The sequence below is a fragment of the Vanessa atalanta genome, chromosome 15, assembly GCF_905147765.1.
Source record: "Vanessa atalanta chromosome 15, ilVanAtal1.2, whole genome shotgun sequence".
NCBI classification, from domain to species: Eukaryota; Metazoa; Arthropoda; class Insecta; order Lepidoptera; family Nymphalidae; genus Vanessa; species Vanessa atalanta.
This window is the reverse complement of record NC_061885.1, coordinates 10,552,311-10,570,752: the sequence shown is the minus strand read 5'-3', so window position 1 is coordinate 10,570,752 and position 18,442 is coordinate 10,552,311. Positions and strand designations below refer to the sequence as shown.

Sequence of the window (18,442 nt, the reverse complement as noted above, 5' to 3'; positions counted from 1 at the left end):
TGAGTAGCTTATGGATGATATGGTAACGACAACATAAACAGGGAATACACAATCGCAAGGATAAACACAAGCAGTTTGTCAAAGTATTTCACAAATCTCATCCCTCTTCCTTTATATTAGCAGCCTGTAAATTTCCCACTGCTGGGATAAAGGCCTCCTCTCCCTTTGAGGAGAAGGTTTTTGGAGCATATTCAACCACGTTGCTCCAATGCGGGTTGTAGGATTCACATGTGGCAGAATTTTGTTGAAATTAGACACACACAGGTTTCCTCACGATGTTTTCCTTCACCGCCGAGCACGAGATGAATCAGAAACGCAAATTAAGCACATGAAAATTCAGTAGTTCTTGCCTGGGTTTGAACCCGCAATCATCGGTTAAGGTGCACGCGATCTAACCACTATTTACATATTTGACCTAATTAAATCCATACGATGGAAAATTTAAAAAAAAATCGGCCGAATCATGACAAAATGCTCACTTCATCATTATTATTATTACCTTCAAAGTTCGACATAATTCCCTTCACAAACAGCTCAACTGTACCTAATTTACGATTAATTCGCTTTGAAACCGTTAAAATTAAATTTGAGGCCAAAGTAAATTAAAACAGACCCTTGCCCTTCTGATTAAATGCATAATTACTATAGATATTCTAATTGCGAGTATATGAGAAATAATCGTTGTGTATGAGAAGTAATAAGGTCGATTCGGAGGTGAGGATTTTGTTATACTAGCCGAGGACCGCGATTTCACTTCAATCGAATTTGAATTATACGTGAAATATTAGTAATCTTCAAATTTTGGATGTAGAGTTTTATGCAAGCCCATCTGCGTAGGTTAGGTTAGGTATAATAGGTCTCGTATTCTACCGCCAAATAGCATGTTTAGTATTTTTGTGTTTCGGTTTGAGCCAGTCTTATTACTAACACCAGAGTTCCTATGGCTCGTGGTTCTACAATGGCGGTACATCACTAAACATAAGGTGGCATTTGTGAGGATGCCTGTCTAACTTAAATTTAAAAAAGGAAACAATAGTAACGGATGTAAAACAATTTGAACTTTAAGTTAATTTATTATTATTTGTAACTTTAAAATTATATTTAATCAGTTATCGCCCGTGACATCAATCGTTTTAGGGTTTGGTCGTCAGCTTGCTTTATACCAAATTTAAACAAACAGACAGACAGAATTACATTCGCATTTTTAATATTAGTATAGATTTAACAGTCGTGGTTCTGTTATGTTTTTGTATTCCAACATTCATACTTGTAATAGTTGTCGTGTCTGTTAGTGAACATGATATTGTTCATGATCGATTGAGGTCGTATTCATCAATACTATATGTTTTATGAGACAGTGTTTCATAGCTATGATCTGATTGGTAACGTTGTAAACAAATTGTATGTTTAGTTTATATAAGTGAAAAACTATTGGTGTGCCTTGGGGGTAACGTATTAGCAAGCCCTCCGGTGTTCCAGATGTCCATGGGCGGTGGTAGTCACTTTCCATCACGTAAGCCCCCTGCTCGTTTGCCACCGATAACATAATCAAAAACCGTGATGGCATGATGCTCTCTCTTTCTTCTCCCACGTGTGTGTGTGTGTACGAGTATAATATATACATATATTTTAGTAACGGAACTCTTTGTTTTCATTTGTTTTATTCTATATTTATTGGCTTCCTTTAATTATCAATTACTTTAAATAACCATCGATTTCCAAGGCAATGTCCCGTGACGGACATTTTTTTGTTCAATCAATACAATAAAACACACAGATGATAATATATAAAAGATAAACTATTGTTAAGTTTGCATATTTTATAATTACACAAACAACTTATTTTGCAATTCTAATCGTTTTTTTTTCCCTATTTGTTTAATGGTTACCGTAGTACGCTCATATCAAACATGGGTTTTTAGTTTTAATGTTTTTATCAATTAATTTGTATTCACTTCGATTTAAAGAGCAATACTTTGTATTTTTGTATTCCGGTTTGAAGAACGAATGAGCCCGCGTGTACGAAGGACGTAACATCTCAGTTCCGAAGGATTTCCAAAGATTGTTGAAGATTGGGGTCCATTTATCGTCAACTGGCCCATATGTATGATTTAAATAAGACTATATATATAATTTGATTAAATCTAAATATATATAAGCCATTTCCAATTTCTTTTTTTTTTTAATATTTCGATTGCTAAGTGGACACAGGAAAACACTATTGTGTTTGTTATATTTTTAGATACAAAAGTGACTTAGGTGGTTCTATGCGAAACAATGAAATCACACAGTTTTATAGGTATCGGTGAAGCGATGAAACCACGAGGCATCGCTAGTTGATTATAAGTATATAAATTAAGCAAGGTGACTTATTTGATCTTGTCGGCGAGTCGGAAGACCCATATTTTTGTATTTATGCAACCGTCTGACCCGCGATACCGTATCTCTGGTTCATTAAGATTTTTTCGTATGTATTACTGGGTTCATTTGCGCAAAACCGATAAATTTTATTTCGTTTTACGTACATTACTTTAAATATTTTGCTAACCGACTTCAATAAAAGAAGGAGGTTATCAAATCAGTTGTAATTTTCATTTTATATGTTGCTCCGTCATTCATGAATCGATTTAGAAAATTATTTTCTTTTTCTAAGGTCTCAAGTAAATTTTAAAAATTTACCAGTAGCGGTGAAAAATGATTTGTGATTTTTATTGGCTAGATAAAGTAAGCGAGAAAGTAGATACACATACATTAGAATCAGACACCGCTTTGCCATTGAACTTTAATATTATGACAGCAGAAGTCCTATTCTAGAACAAATCACGTCGTATCTCAATCGTGAAATTTTGAAAACCGACCTACAGGGATATATGCTTTTGATGTCACTTTAAATATGACATTTCACAAAACGTTTGTGGTTTATAGTGTACAATAATTTGGTTATCCAAAATTTATTTAGATTGTTACCTCACTACCAAGCCAATGAGCTGATTATTATGAAATTTGACATTCAGCCTGGGAGGAAGGTTCGGCAAAATAGCATGATAGTTGTACGTTCGTATAGTAACACGAAATAGCTAGCTTTATTTGTGTTTCCAGCGCGATTAAATTTTTTATTTCACCCGATGTTTCAGGGCTGTATCTGTCGTGATCTTAAGCTAAAAATAAATATATATCAAATGTTAAGTTACGGTTGTAAGATAGTCATAGGTCATATGTTCATATTATATTGTGGTGTTCCGGTTTGAAGGGTGATCCAATGTTACTACAGACAGATAGTTTCCAAGGTTGGTGGCGCATTGGCGAAGTAACATTTGTAACAGCGCCAATCTATGAGCGGTGGTGACCACTTACTAACAGGTGACCTATTTGCCCCTACCTATTAAGTAAAAGTGTTTTTGTGTTTGTCACTGTGTATTTCACTATGTTAGGTAAATCTAATTCAATTAAAACATAATACTGTGACTTCGTATACAAAAATGATATTCAATACTTGGGTATAATTCTACAAACATATAACGGTAATTATTCTACTAACATATATGTACGTTTCGATTCTATTCCGATCCAACTGAGACTATTCATCATAAAAATTAACCTAGGCTAAAACGTAACTGAGGACCGCCTTTACTTATTTGTAACGTATAAGTTAGGAAACGATCCCGATTTTGTTCTGATCCACCTTTAACCGAACGCTAACGTTACGTTTTTAGAATAAGTGCATTACATATATAAGGTTTGGAACATATTCCACCACGCTGCTCCAATGCGGGTTGGTGGAATACACATGTGACAGAATTTCGTAGAAATTAGACACATGCAGGTTTCCTCACGACTTTTTCCTTCACCGCCGAGCACGAGATGAATTTTAATCACAAATTAAGCACATGATAATACAGTGGTGCCTGCCTGGTTTTGAACCCGAAATCATCGGCTAAAATGCACGCTTTCTAACTACTGGGCCATCTCGGCTCTCTAGAATAAGTACTCGACAGAAAGGCAACGATTTTCGATTCGATTATGAAGAACTGTCAATTCGTTGGCCAAAGTCAAAAATCTTATTCAATATAGAATTGTTGCTTATTAATTGTCAAAAATCTACCAACAATTCGGAAATAAACACCTCGGACTTGAGAAGAAACGGCGAAAGAAGCTCAATGGGATTTTTTTTTAAATGTCATATTTTTCAATCATTGTTATATTTCATTGTATTATTATTTGAAACAGACTGGAGGCATTTATCTCATCACAGTAACAGTAAGTAGAATGGCCCTGGGTTACTAATGTATTTATTTTACAACACAAAGATATATATCGTAAAAAGGCCGACATTACAAAAGGGGTGGAAGAATTATTATAGAAGGTGTTATTGTAATAAAAGCATTACTAGTTTTTTTTTTAAATGGAAACGTATTTTCATCTATAGCCTATTCCAATGGAAGTTGGAAAAAAGATAAAAATCATTAGATTCATGTATTTCATGCGATTTGCTAATTCATCTGCTATATTGTGCACTACTAAGAGTTTATGATTAATATATCTTTATTTATAGTATAACACTATTGCACCTAACCACTTATTTCCAATTTAATTTTACTTCCAAAATTCCGATAACAGTTTCGTCGACGTTCAATTTTTTTTCGCATATCCATAGTGAATATCATAGATTAATCAAGCTCTCGAGCAATGATATCGCGTCAATTTGCTGTTAAATTTTGTTTATTTGGCTTTTTTCCTGTTATGGTTGGAATAGAGTATATGTTCATATTATCATCTACGTGAAAACGATTCTATACGTTTGACATGATTACATCTGGCTTACCGTGTTCTTATGTCCAAAAATAAATACAACCTTATGCACACAATAAGTTGAACCTATAAACACGGTATCCGTAATACATACATTTAAGCATACTTCGAAACGGTTCCATCGCGTCGACGCGCAGGTCTCTTTCCAGCTAAACGCTCCTAATATTAATATTCCCACTTAATCTTAACTTTAATTTCAATAGCTTCATGAATATTTAGCACCGTGACATCATTCAGTGGTTCAGAGTCGTCGCGGCCCTATTACATATATTTCATACATTTTAAGCTTATTTGCATAATTGTCACATCGGATCGTTTAAAGAGAACTTGCCTTTGTTATTCCCGTGTAATACCTTCGGGACCTATTCTTGCCCTTTAGATAATGTGGTCACGTTTAATATTGTGTGGTGTTTTAATTGTCAATGCTGTGTGTTATGACTTACATTTAAATTCTCTATTACTCTCAATACAATTTCGTTCGTAGTTGATCTTAATTTCTTTATGATTTCGTATGTTTTGTTTCTTTCTATTTTAGCATGTTGTTAATCTTTTATCTCGCTTGGCTTTTTAGAAGTTGTTTTTAATCGGTTTAGATTCTTAGGTTCTAATTGAGTTTGTTTTTTTGTTTTTATTATTAATATTTTCTGTACCTCTTGGTTTATCATATGGATCGATTCTAGAAAGATATTAATATTGAATCTGATTGTTCAGAAAATGTATGAGTGACCTTTTGCTTCTTAGACCTGTAACCTTAAGAAGCCTTGGACTATAATAATCATTCTAAGATTCGTAACAATCAGCTTAAACGGTTTCTTTTATTTGTAGATTAGAAACTTACATAATGTATCAAATATTATTAATAAGTTCTGAATATTCCACCTTTTATAAAAACAGGTACTTATAATATCCTTGAAATAGGTGCTAAATATTTATAAATATATATATTTTTTTATGATATAGGTAGTCGGATGGGGAATTAGGCCTCGTGATGGTAAGTGGTCACCACCGCAAATATCCGTGTGCGGTGGCAAATGTCTATTTGCCCTGTAAGAAATATTAACCATTCCCTCCATCGCCCATGTGCCATTAAACCGGAACGCAACAATACTAAGTAATGCTGCTCAGCGGTGAATATGTGATGAGTGGGTGGTACCTAACTGGTAGGGATTTGTGGTACCTAGTGGCCAAGTAAATTTATGCGAGTTTAGTTATGGTAAATATATAATTTTATTTTTGAATTGTTAAACTTTGTTTACTTGGTGGTAGGGCTTTGTGCAAGCCCGTCTGGGTAGGCACCACCTACTCATCAGATATTCTACTGCCAAACAACAGTACTCAGTATTGTTGTGTTCCGGCTTGAAAGGTGAGTGGCCAGTGTAACTACAGGTACAAGGGACATAACATCTTAGTTCCCAATGTTGGTGGCGTATTGGCGGTGTAAGGATTGGTTAATATTTCTTATTGGGCCATTGTCTATGGGCGGTGGTGACCACTTACCATCAGGTGGCCCATTTGCTCTTCCCCCAACTATGCCATAAAATAAACTATATATATTACAGATACATATACTTGTTACGAAGGTGAATAAATTATTTTTCAGTAGTAAGATATTATATAAATATAAGTATTGACGATCTAAATTATTTCAGATTTACAAAGGGCTGGATATCGTGACAGCGAAGGCTTCTCTCCAGGAGCGGGAGTCGGTACCGCATCATCTACTGGATATCCTCGAACCACATCAGATGTTCACAGTAGTGGACTTTAGAAATAGAGCTCTTAAAATTGTATCCTTTTTTAATATTTATTTATTCGAACCAGTTACGACTTCTTTATTTATTCGAGTAATATTCGGAATTATCAAAAATATATATGCAAAATAGATCATGTCAACTTTTTTCGTGTAACTAACAAACAATAATATATTTAAAAAAAAAACATCATTAAAATACCGAAACGATTAACATTTCATTTATTTTATTTCACAAAATAACAAAACACGGTACTAGGGGTAAGGGCGATCTTTATTTAATAGAAAAAGTCAGGTCGTCAGCAGCGTTAATTTGTCAAGCATCGTACAATGGACGGTCCTGTTTGTTCAGCAGTACACTCCGACGGAATGCGACACAGATCTCGTGATAGAATTAAAGTATATTGTTTGATATTTACAATTTAAAATATTCAGTCTGTAATTGTTTGCACAAATGCTTAGAAGCTCAACGTTGGTTCCTGATACGTTGGAAATTTTTAATCGAGTTAGTATTCATGATTTCGATTTTTTGTTCAGCTACGACGCAGTTTTAACCATTTTAATTTTTTTTCAAACTTCAAATCTAATATTAAAATAAGTCGAAGAACAGTATAGATCTCTTTTTGTGTCTAATGATGATGTGTTTATTTTTCGGGATATCCAACTTTTTTAAAAGTGTTCTTAACTTTATTAAATTTAGATTTCTTTGCAAGAAAGCTAGACCTTTTGCTTGGGATCATTAATCGGTCATAGAACTTGAAATTGGGTTACTTTTTAATAATATATTGGAAAGGTAGACGCAAGTACGCATCCAACTTTGGGAACTAAGATGGTGTGTCCCTTGTACTTACACTGGCTCACATCCTTCAAACCGGAACACAACAATCTTGTATTGTTGATACTTAACGCTCAAATATGTGACATTTCTACAGCTATGAGCCGAGATGGCCCAGTGGTTAGAACGCGTGCATCTTAACCGATGATTTCGGGTTCAAACCCAGGCAGGCACCACTGAAATTTCATGTGCTTAATTTGTGTTTATAATTCATCTCGTGCTCGGCGGTGAAGGAAAACATCGTGAGGAAACCTGCATGTGTCTAATTTCAACGAAATTCTGCCACATGTGTATTCCGCCAACCCGCATTGGAGCAGCGTGGTGGAATATGCTCCAAACCTTCTCCTCAAAGGGAGAGGAGGCCTTTATCCCAGCAGTGGGACGTTTACGGGCTGCTAATGCTACAGCTATATTTTCGTACATTTTACTCCACGTAGTTTATCATCAGATAATAATTAACCTTAACACATTTAAAATGTAGCTAAAACTCGTTGTTAAACTAGTTATGATATTTAAATGTCATATTATTATAAATAAACGTATAATTAATGATATGATATTCATAATATTCTATTCATAATTTTTATAAAATAATAATCTGCTTCTTATAGTAGATACGCACTTCTTCTACTATTGCTACCACGGAGAATTTCTCGAGTTAAAGAGCTACGTCGTAAAACATGTATCACGTGGTGTGCGACCTAATATATTGGTCCTGTTGAATTCGAAATATTACTGTGTGGAAATAGATAATACATCAATACACCTGTGTTTGCGCACAATCTTCTAGGTATATTATGATACGTAATAAGCCCTGCGCAGTTAACTGGTTTCCGCATAGAACGGTCTCTGTGACCGAAATTTGGCCAGGAGAACATTGTTCTTGTTTCATTGTCACTATTTCTTGTTCATTTTATTATTTCTTTGTCACTAAAGAACAAATAAATAACATCTGATTGTTCGATAAAAAAAATGTTCTTAACATTTCATTCAGATTGATAATCTTACAGAGCAAGGAAAGATTCCTATCATTGTGGGAGGTACAAATTATTACATAGAATCTATTGTTTATAAAATACTCGTCGAAGATATGAATAACGCAGACGAATTACTTTGGGAAAAAAGTAAAAGAAAGAGAGACTATTGCGAAACACACGTAAGTGGAGAAAATTGCCGTAAAAAACTTTCTAATGATAACATCAATGATTTATCAGATAATGTACCAGCACCTGGTACAGCGTCAGACAATACGGATCCGAGCAAAATAAATAGTGTTGAAATCAAAGATATAAGTAAAGAACAATTAAAAGAAGACGTAGACAATGAAAGCAGATTTACAAATGAAGAAATCCATGCGAGATTAAATGCAATCGATCCTGAAATGGCTTCGAGGCTTCATCCCAATAATAGACGTAAAGTTCTCAGGTAAGTGACCTTTTTTAACATCTATAGAACAATATGAAATATGCATACATTAGTGGTAAAATAAATTGGAAAAATATATAGTCTGGAATGTCTATGAAAATAAATTTGATAAAAATACAGTAAATACTCTTTGCAGCGTTAAATTTCAGTTTTTCTGAATACAAACAATTTATTTCTCTATCTGCAAATACCATTTGAAGTTTGTTTCCGAAAACGTTATCTAGTTAGAAAATTTAACATAACTCTTAAACTTGAAAACAAGTGTCACGATCTAGAAAACATTCATTGAACCACACACACCCACAAATGGTACCGAAGGTTTATTTGTGTTCGATACCGGAATTGATATGTTTACAAAAAGCGGTGTCTCGATGATTTAGGTATCACGAATAGAACACCATTACTATATATCCTTAGAGGATAATGAAATTATTGGAAAAATAAAAATTTAATTGAAAAAACTATTCCTATTATGATATTGAGGACCTCCGTGGTCGAGTAGAGTGTACACCGGTCTTCATGGGTACGCCACTCCGAGGTCCCGGGTTCGATTCCCGGCCGAGTCGATGTAGAAAAAGTTCATTAGTTTTCTACGTTATCTTGGGTGTTTGTGGTACCGTCGTTACTTCTGATTTTCCATAACACAAGTGCTTTAGCTACTTACATTTTGATCAGAGTGATATATGTGATGTTGTCCGATATTTATTTATATTAAATAAATCGTTTTCTGTTTTAACAAATCATGGAACATTTGGTCTTTGAGTGTTTTGATACACATTCATTTTTAATGGAAACACAAAGAACGATTCTCGTAATCTTAATTAAAAGAACCAATGAATTAATTTCACACGAGCGACACCCAAATGATTCAGCTGAAATTTTGCACATGACAAATTATAATCGTGACAATACGATTAAAAATATGATATACTTAGTACAAATAATAGATAGTTAATAAAATGAACGGTTTTTAACTACAGTTTTACGCAAAACTATGATCAGGATTGACGTAACATTTACTAGTATAAAGTGTTTAAGAAAAAACTTTGTTCTTCTGCCTTTACTATGTTAAAAAGTCGATCAAAATTTATTTATATACTGTTCAATATACAATTACTAATAAAAAATCATTAATAATTAGCTATCCATAGTATAAAAATAGTATGTTTGTTTATAAAAATATATTTAGAAGATTACAAAAGACTACATATCTGTCATTCGTCGCTTCAAGGCTGTTAAACCAAATTCCTTTTTTATTTTTATATGACCTCGAATAACACCATTGAATATCGACGATTAGCCAAAAAATTAAAATAACTAACAATTTTGAAAGGAAAATTTAAAAAAAAAACGTCCAAATTATTTTTTTAATATAATGAAAATAGCAAAGAAACGAGTTCGGTGTACAAATCTTAGTTTCTTTAGTCAGTTTTTTTCCGCATCGTAAATGTATAAAATTATTATAGTTATTTAAAAGTACATATAGAAAACCGTTTCACGTTCATATTGCTTGAAAAACTTATGAAAATAGATTAATTCATATCACTGGTATTCGTTCCCACAGGGGTCAAAATTCGACCTTAATTTTTATTGTAAATTTAACGAAATAATGTATGAATGAAATGATTTAATGATTTTTTTCTACTTTAATTTCTAATTTTTGCTACAACTAACGCTCATCAATCGAGCTACCAAATAATATAAAGAAAATCGGATGACAAATAAAGGAAGGACACCTTGTATTCAAATTCTATGACATAACTATTATTAAATAATTCTTACAGCGCCAATTTCTAAGGGCGGTGGTGACCACTTACCGTCCGGCTACCTATATAAAAACAAAACAAGACGGTACACGGCTAATTAATTTATTTCAGATAGATGGTAATTAAAAACCAAATGTGGCTATTTACAATGTGGTATGTATGTATATTTAAAACTATGGTAGAATTGGTGAGGCAGGTCTTCACAAAGCTCAACCGCCGGTTACCGGTTACCGACGGATATTTTAGGGAGTTAATACAGCAAGACGAGGAGTCGTGGCACGAAGCTCAGTGTAAACATAATATAATGTTCAAACGTACAAAACCGCGGGAACAGAAACTCCGTATTAAATATAATAGGAAATAATAATGCCGTAACGTCATAGGAACTTGTTCACGCGGTTTACATAAACATCGAAAATGAAGGTCGCTTTACGTGATGACATAAAACCGTCGGCCATTTAGCTGGAGCCGCTTCTTCGAGCTCCGTTTGGTTAGTAATGCCTTTGTAGGGGAATTGTACGGGTGGCGGCGGGTCGTGTTACGATGGTCGAGCCGACTTCCGTGGGTCTACGACCGCTTCGAAGGATATCGTAGTTTGCGAGTGTGAGCGCGGTCTGACCTTGGCTGAGTATCCAACGTTGGGGTAACCATGAAATATATTTTCAATTTAGGTTTTAAGGACGGCTATTGCAATTTGGGTACGATTATTTCAAATGCTAATTTTGTGTTCCAAATATGTTTCGTGTTTAATTATTTTAACAAAAATTTCATGAGTTCGAAGAAATTTCGAGATACACACTATGTTCACAAATCCGTTGTAAAGTAGCATAGCTAATTGATTTATTTTTCTGTCTCCTAAATAAAAGAGGGATTTGCCCAACTCTGAATCATTCGCGGACTCTTACTTAACCGAAGTTTTAATTATCGTATTGTCACTTGGTGTAAAAAAATATTAATATAGCAGCAATTTAAATTATTTATTTTTTATTAAATGTATCGTTTATGTTACCTATATAAGGTCAAAATAAAATATTTTTTTTAAGAAACTGGTGTTTAAGATATGAAAAAAATCTATATACAAAAAATAAATATTTTATTCTTCGACATATTGTTCGCTATGTATATGATGAATCCGTATATTTTTTCTAAACACATGGTCACCACAATTTATATCGCGAACGCGGCCCCTTCGATAAACCCCGAATTATTTATCGTATATTATAACACAACCACAAACAAAAAGCCTTGTCTGTGTGTAAATGTATGTGTAAATAGACGACTAGTTTTTCCGTGCCCACTAGTTCAATACTATTGGAATTTTTTTTTTCTTTAAAAGGGTCAAACGTTTGTATTGTAAATTCTCTAGAATTTATTACGTCGCGAATGTTGTATGATTGATTTGTTCCAATAATTCTCGTTCCTTTTTTTTTTAATCTGTTGCATAAAAGAGGTTTAATATATATTTTATAAATAAATTAGGAGCGTATGTATGTGCGTACATTTGACGATTAAATTAATTCAATTTTTAAATGTGTTAAATCAATTTAGATATTTCGTTATGTTTGAGGAAGGTTGAAATATATGTTAACATTAATATGTTGTTGCTATGTATAATTTTAATTGAGGTATATTAATTAGTTCAACATTTTAACTAATTGTAAGATTATGTTAACTTGAATATAAAAACTTATAGTAAAATAACAAATAATTAAGATCGCGAAATTTAATTTTAAAATAACGACATATATTTCCGAGAATTATACTTATTATAATTTATAATATATGAGAAGCTAAATAATAAGTAGACGAAAGTATAATCTTCTAAACATATATATTATTACGTGAACATCGGTTATATATGTGTAGAATTTATAGAATAATAGCAGTAGAACATTATAGTATCATTTGACAGTTAAGTCGTTTGCCACAGATTAAAAAAAAAAATTAAAAAAAACAATAGAATAATATATAATACAAATTATAAATATGTGAAATTAAATCAAATAGGCTTTATTCAAGTTGACCTTTACAAGCACTTTCGAATTGTCATGTTACAGTTAAGAATTCAAGAAACTCAATAGTTACTCTTTTCCAAAATTTGGAATACGAATTTGTGACAATTAAATACAATTAATTTTTTCTAATAAATGAATTGAAAATCAATAATTCTAATTCTTCTAAGTTGGGATATTTTCTATGTATCTAATTTATTATCGTAGTTATTTAGATTCGTCTTTGTAAACCAAGTAAAGAGGCCATTGTTTTTATTTTGACTGAAATATTTATTAATTGCTATTACGAGTCTGACCTTAGTCTAAACGATTTAACCGAATTCAATAAATGTATTCAGAATTCGTAAAAGCGTTCCGGTTAACATTCCTTGTGACGTCATCATTTTCTAAAACGTCTTTTTTTTTAAACTATCAAGTCGCCATTTTGTGAAAGTATTTTGAAGTTGTTAAACTTATATATAGTAATTCTTATCGTCGATATGTATTTGATAATCACTTTTTATTTAGGTCAGAAATGGTTCGCATTTTTACATTATTATTTTTTTTAAATATTTGTCCTTGACCCCAATAAAACCATTTGAATGTTTGAATGTAATAAAAACTCTTTGTTACCATTATCTCGGCACATGTGTAGACGTGGTATTAAAGATGAGTCGCAACTCGGTCACTTCCGCTTCCCTTGTACGCGGTCGGTTCGAACCTTTGCGTTTCAGCCTAGCAACAAAATATAGGGAATATTTGTATTTGCGTAATATTATCATTATATTTGTGTTACCGATAATTTTAACCAGTTTGGAAAGGTCTGGTTCAGGCTTAATCGCAATTAGGATTAAATGTTATTAGATATTTTTTATTGGTCCAAATAGCAACTGTTCTTAATCCTTATCACCATCAGCCAATCACAATTCAGTGCTGGACATAGGCCTTTCCAAAATTTGTTAAAGCATCTGGTTCCACGTCTCCAGTTGGGCCCTGCTGTTGATTTTACATTCGAAACGAGTACTTCTTAAAATTGCTTACGTGCCTATAATTGTATCAAAATAATGTCAAAATATATAATATCAATTCTATATTAATTGCGTTTGACGTGTAATGGCATAATTAAGTCACGATCAAGTTAATATAATTAACAGTTTTGTAAAAATTATATAAACCTATGTATAATATTTAAAAGAACTACCGAGTTTCGTGCCTGTCCTCGGTAGATTCCCCGTTCTGAACCGGTGGTGCAAAAGTGCTTGCAAAAATATCTGAACCGGTGGTGCAAAAGTACTTGTAGAAGTCTATTTGCAAAAATATTTGGATTTGATTACTTTTTTATAATGCAGACCATCTTGTCTATAGGCTGTTCTGACCATTTATCATTTGCGATAAAATATTAACCATTCCTTAAATCGCCAATACGCCTTTATAGCTAAGATGTTATGTCTCTTGAACCTTTACTTAAATTGGCTCACTCACCCTTCAAACTGTGTGTTCCAAGGTTAATAGTCTTGCTGTTCGGCGGCAGATTATCTAATGGTATGGTACCTACTCAGGCGGAATTGCACAAAGTCCTTACTATGATATAATATTTTTACTCATAATATAAAATTACGTGAAATATATATTAATATTTATATATATTATCTTTAATAGTGTCAAAAGGATTAACAATTCGACGTCGTGTGCCAAATTGTACGCAAGAGCGTTTTTAAAACTACCCATATCGTTATTTCGTAACTCGCTGTGACCTACATTTTAATGAGTTTAAAACTTTAAATAAAATAATGGACAGACGATCCAACTAAGTTTTATTATATAGATAATCAAATATTAGCACATACCGCGGCGTCGGCTGGTTGATCTTCGTCGTCGTGGATAAGCCCTGTTGCTATGTCGGGACGGGTTCGAGGCCGAATTATTTGTTACTAGCTGCCCTTTTGAGAACAAAATCGTACATCACCATGGCTAACGCACTTTGAAATTTGTATAACTATGTTTATATTTATTAATATATAAATATAAACATATATTTGAAGTTTTAATAATTTAAAAAAAAAACCAAACTGATATATAAAATATTTCTTGCCCAACTAAGCGTTGAATTTGTACTACAACACTACTAGTAGTACTTGTTTTTGGTCTCGTAATATTAAATACTTTTAATTTATGATATAAAAAGCACGCCAGGGAATAGTCCCGAAATATATAATTTAAGCATCACATAGGGTAGTATTACATAGTATGAACTAGATATATCAAGTTTTCTTTTCACATAAAATGGTAATTGCTGGTAAAAATTTAATTATTTAGTTAAGAGTAATATCTAAAACCTGTTTGTGGCCAAAGCTAATATTAAAAAAAGCGAAAGTTTGTATTTTCAGACGTTCGTTACGCAATAATACCGAAACTAGCCAATTCTCATTCTCGACGAATTCAAAAGGAGCTCTTCTAACTCTGTAATCGTGTCAGAAGTGAAACTTTGCGTCATAAATGTTGCATAAAGAAACGTTTCACTCAAATTCGACCTTGAAAACGTGCTCCCATCGCGCGTAGAAGTTTCACTTCGGATACTTGGAGCGAAGCGGGCGGGAAACAGCTAGTGTTTTATATTTTTGACTCTCGCTCGACAATCCTTATTTATTTCAGCGGAATACTCGACTCGTACCCGCTATGAATAAATTACTACGTAATTGCGTACAAGCCGTTGCTATGGACTATTTGCTACGATACAAAGAACAGACTCATGGAAGTGTCATACCTCCTACGAAATTAATTTTATAAAAATAACTTATGTCAAGTTATTTTTAATCGTCCACTTCACCGAAATTACAAATAAATAAGGGATATATTAAGAACTTATAATTGCACCATGAGTAATTTCATAATTTAGTACTTAGACTCAATTCTAGAGATGTTTAAAATGTGCTTGAGAAGTTAATTTTTATTACTTAGACGTAATCTTATTTTGCTTTGGGCATGATAAAGAAAACCAAAAAGGAACCAGTATTTTAAATTGTACCATTTTTGTGATGTTATTTGTTCCGTGTCTGGCCCGAATATTTGTGAAATGTATTCGCTAGGACGTTTTCCTGGTTGGCCAGCGAGTTTTGTTCAAAAAAACGTTATTGTTATATTATGTATTTCTGCTATTACGTAATTATTATCTAAAGAATAAATGCCTACTTATTCGTACAGTACACTTAATTGAACTTGAACTCATGAAGAACAACTACAAACTTTTTTTTTTAATTAAGATTACTTATCGTTTTTGACGTAAATATTTAAGAAATATGTCAAACGAATTAGTTTACAATGTAATAAAAAATACTGAATTAATATATTTATACTGAGGTCGACACAATTTATTCTAATTATGGTAAATGGACAATATTTATTTAAATTTAATCAACATTCCAACATTTGACCAAACACTGGATTCTTCTTAGCTTAGAATTGAAACGCCGCGACCAATATTATAAACATTGGCGCCAACACTGACTCGCCGGCTCATCTCACTAATTTAGGGGCGTGGCTCTCTCAGACTTCGAGTGTGTCAAGGACAAGTCCTCATGACTCAAGGCCAATCATGATCCTCAAATCATTGAGTTATGCAGATGTTTGAAATGTTTTGAAAGCAAATAAGACGTACAATGTAAAAATACATTAATTTAGTTCATTCGACTACTTGACACAGTATTGACAATTGGTTTATCATTCATGAAGATTCTGTACACGTGAATAAGTCACAATCGCTCAAAGGCGTACTGTGACCGTCACCGGTTCTATCCTTATCCCTTGATTCTACTTCTAGAATAAGATTACACATAGTTAGTAGGTATATATTATTTTTAAAAACATCTTTATTTAACGTTAACATCGTACCTTAATCCCTTTTTAAATAGATATTGTTACACTGAGCTGGAAACATGAGATTTTGCGAAATACGGCCATTTCAATTGTCTATTAAATGTCACGTGACACTTATAAATAATAAATGAATCCCAGTTAACTCTAAATTCAATACATGAGTATAGGGACGAAAATATAAATCGAAAATATATTTATAATTAATGTTTATTCGTGGTATTAGTTTTTTTTTTTTTGGTATCACGTGATTTCGAACGCAAATCCGAGCGCGTTACGTCACAGTCTCATTACGATTTATGGAGTCATTTTAAATGAGATAATATATATTTAACAATAAACTTGTATTACAATTTAATTTTTAAATATTATTATTTAATATTGTTCTATTTAATATGTTACGATAGATTATGTTATGTTTTAAGTTATGTTAATTTAGGAACGTCTTTGTTTAATATTTATGTATGTTACAATAATATTAAATCTGGCGACATATAATTAACAAGTTAAACATACTATGTCATTACTTGTTTTGTTTAATACCGTAGAATAGTAGACATTGTTAACCTCATTTTCCTTATTTGTGCATTACTTGGTAAGAATATATTTCTGTCGTCTTATTGATTGTTGCGTGCAAAACACATGCACGGCACACCACAAAAAAAATAGGTATTATTTGTTTTCGATTCTTTTTATGTCTCTTTACAAGAAAATGTTAAAGTCTTAGACTTCGACAGTGGACAGATAGCAATTAGTGTTCATTTATCAAACCGTGACGTTATCAATACCACGTAACAGCTCAGAGCGTTTTGGCGGGATTTTTTTTTTAAGTAAGTAGTTTTAATATATATATATTTTTAAATATTAACATCCCTATTTGGGAACTAGCTATATTACAACGTTTTTTTTTTTTATCTCATACGCCCCTCTGACTCATAAATACGATGCCGGAAACTCGCGGCCCACCAAGTTGTAATTTAAGGCAATTTCAAGTTCACACCGAAGGAAATTAATTATCTGTGCTAGAATATATATTTTTTTTATTTTATTAATTAACCTATTTATATACAGACACCAAACGTACTGAATTTTAAACGTGTCATTTCGACATTATTAACTTTAATTTAGCGCTAATGATGTGTTTATTTAGGAAGGCTTTTAAATTTTAAAGAACTTATGGTAATACGAAGTCACTGGCACAATAAAATACTAATTATTAAATTCAAAGAAAGCCGACGACGTAATAGCATTGAAATATCTTTACCAATATTCTAAATACGAAAGTAACTTAGATTTAGATAAAATCTTAGTAAGGGCATAGTTTGAGCCACGGAGGACCAAGGCTACTTTTCTTTCATTTCTCGAGAGGTAAAGGGAGCTAATGATTTTTGTGCTTTAGGTAAAGTTTTATAAATTCCGCGCGAGTAAAGCCGCTGGTTTAGCTAGTTATAATATATTTATTTTATAACTACTTATGTTAAGTATTTCTACCGATTTTTAACGACTCGATACCATGAAGGTTTTAATATTTTTATAAATTTTATGCTAAAAGTAAATAGGTTTTCTCGAGTAGTAGGTACTGTATGAAAAGTAATCATATACTTAATTTTATACCGCGGTGCGGGATTCACGGCTGTCACCACTAAGACACAATATAATTATAATAATATACACTGTAAGTTTAGGAATAAGAAAAAATATTACACTAAATAATGACTTCTATATCATATTTATTAGGAATTTAAAGTGAATGGAGCGAAACAAAACAAAATATAACAAACACTCGAAAAATGGTCTCAAAAGTCTTACAGGATATAAATAAAAATAATTAAAGGAAACGAACAAAATACGTACAGTGGGTTGTACAATATAATCAACATTTCACTTCGTATCTCACTCGCGAAATTTTGTAAACCAACTTACGGTGACACGCCATTTTGATTCGTGTATCCTATAAATGTATATCTCATTCTGACATTTAACGCTCGTCCTTCAG

The 18,442-nt window shown here is 32.5% G+C and overlaps 1 protein-coding gene across 1 annotated transcript in view; it reads left to right on the top strand.

Moving 5' to 3' along the window:
* LOC125069195 (tRNA dimethylallyltransferase) overlaps positions 1 to 18,442 on the top strand; it is a 242,937-nt gene that overhangs the window by 97,439 nt on the left and 127,056 nt on the right. Inside the window, exons 2-3 of the mRNA XM_047678600.1 lie at positions 6,459 to 6,596; positions 8,389 to 8,819. Coding sequence (XP_047534556.1) covers positions 6,459 to 6,596; positions 8,389 to 8,819 — 569 coding nt within the window. The remainder of the gene's footprint in view (positions 1 to 6,458; positions 6,597 to 8,388; positions 8,820 to 18,442) is intronic.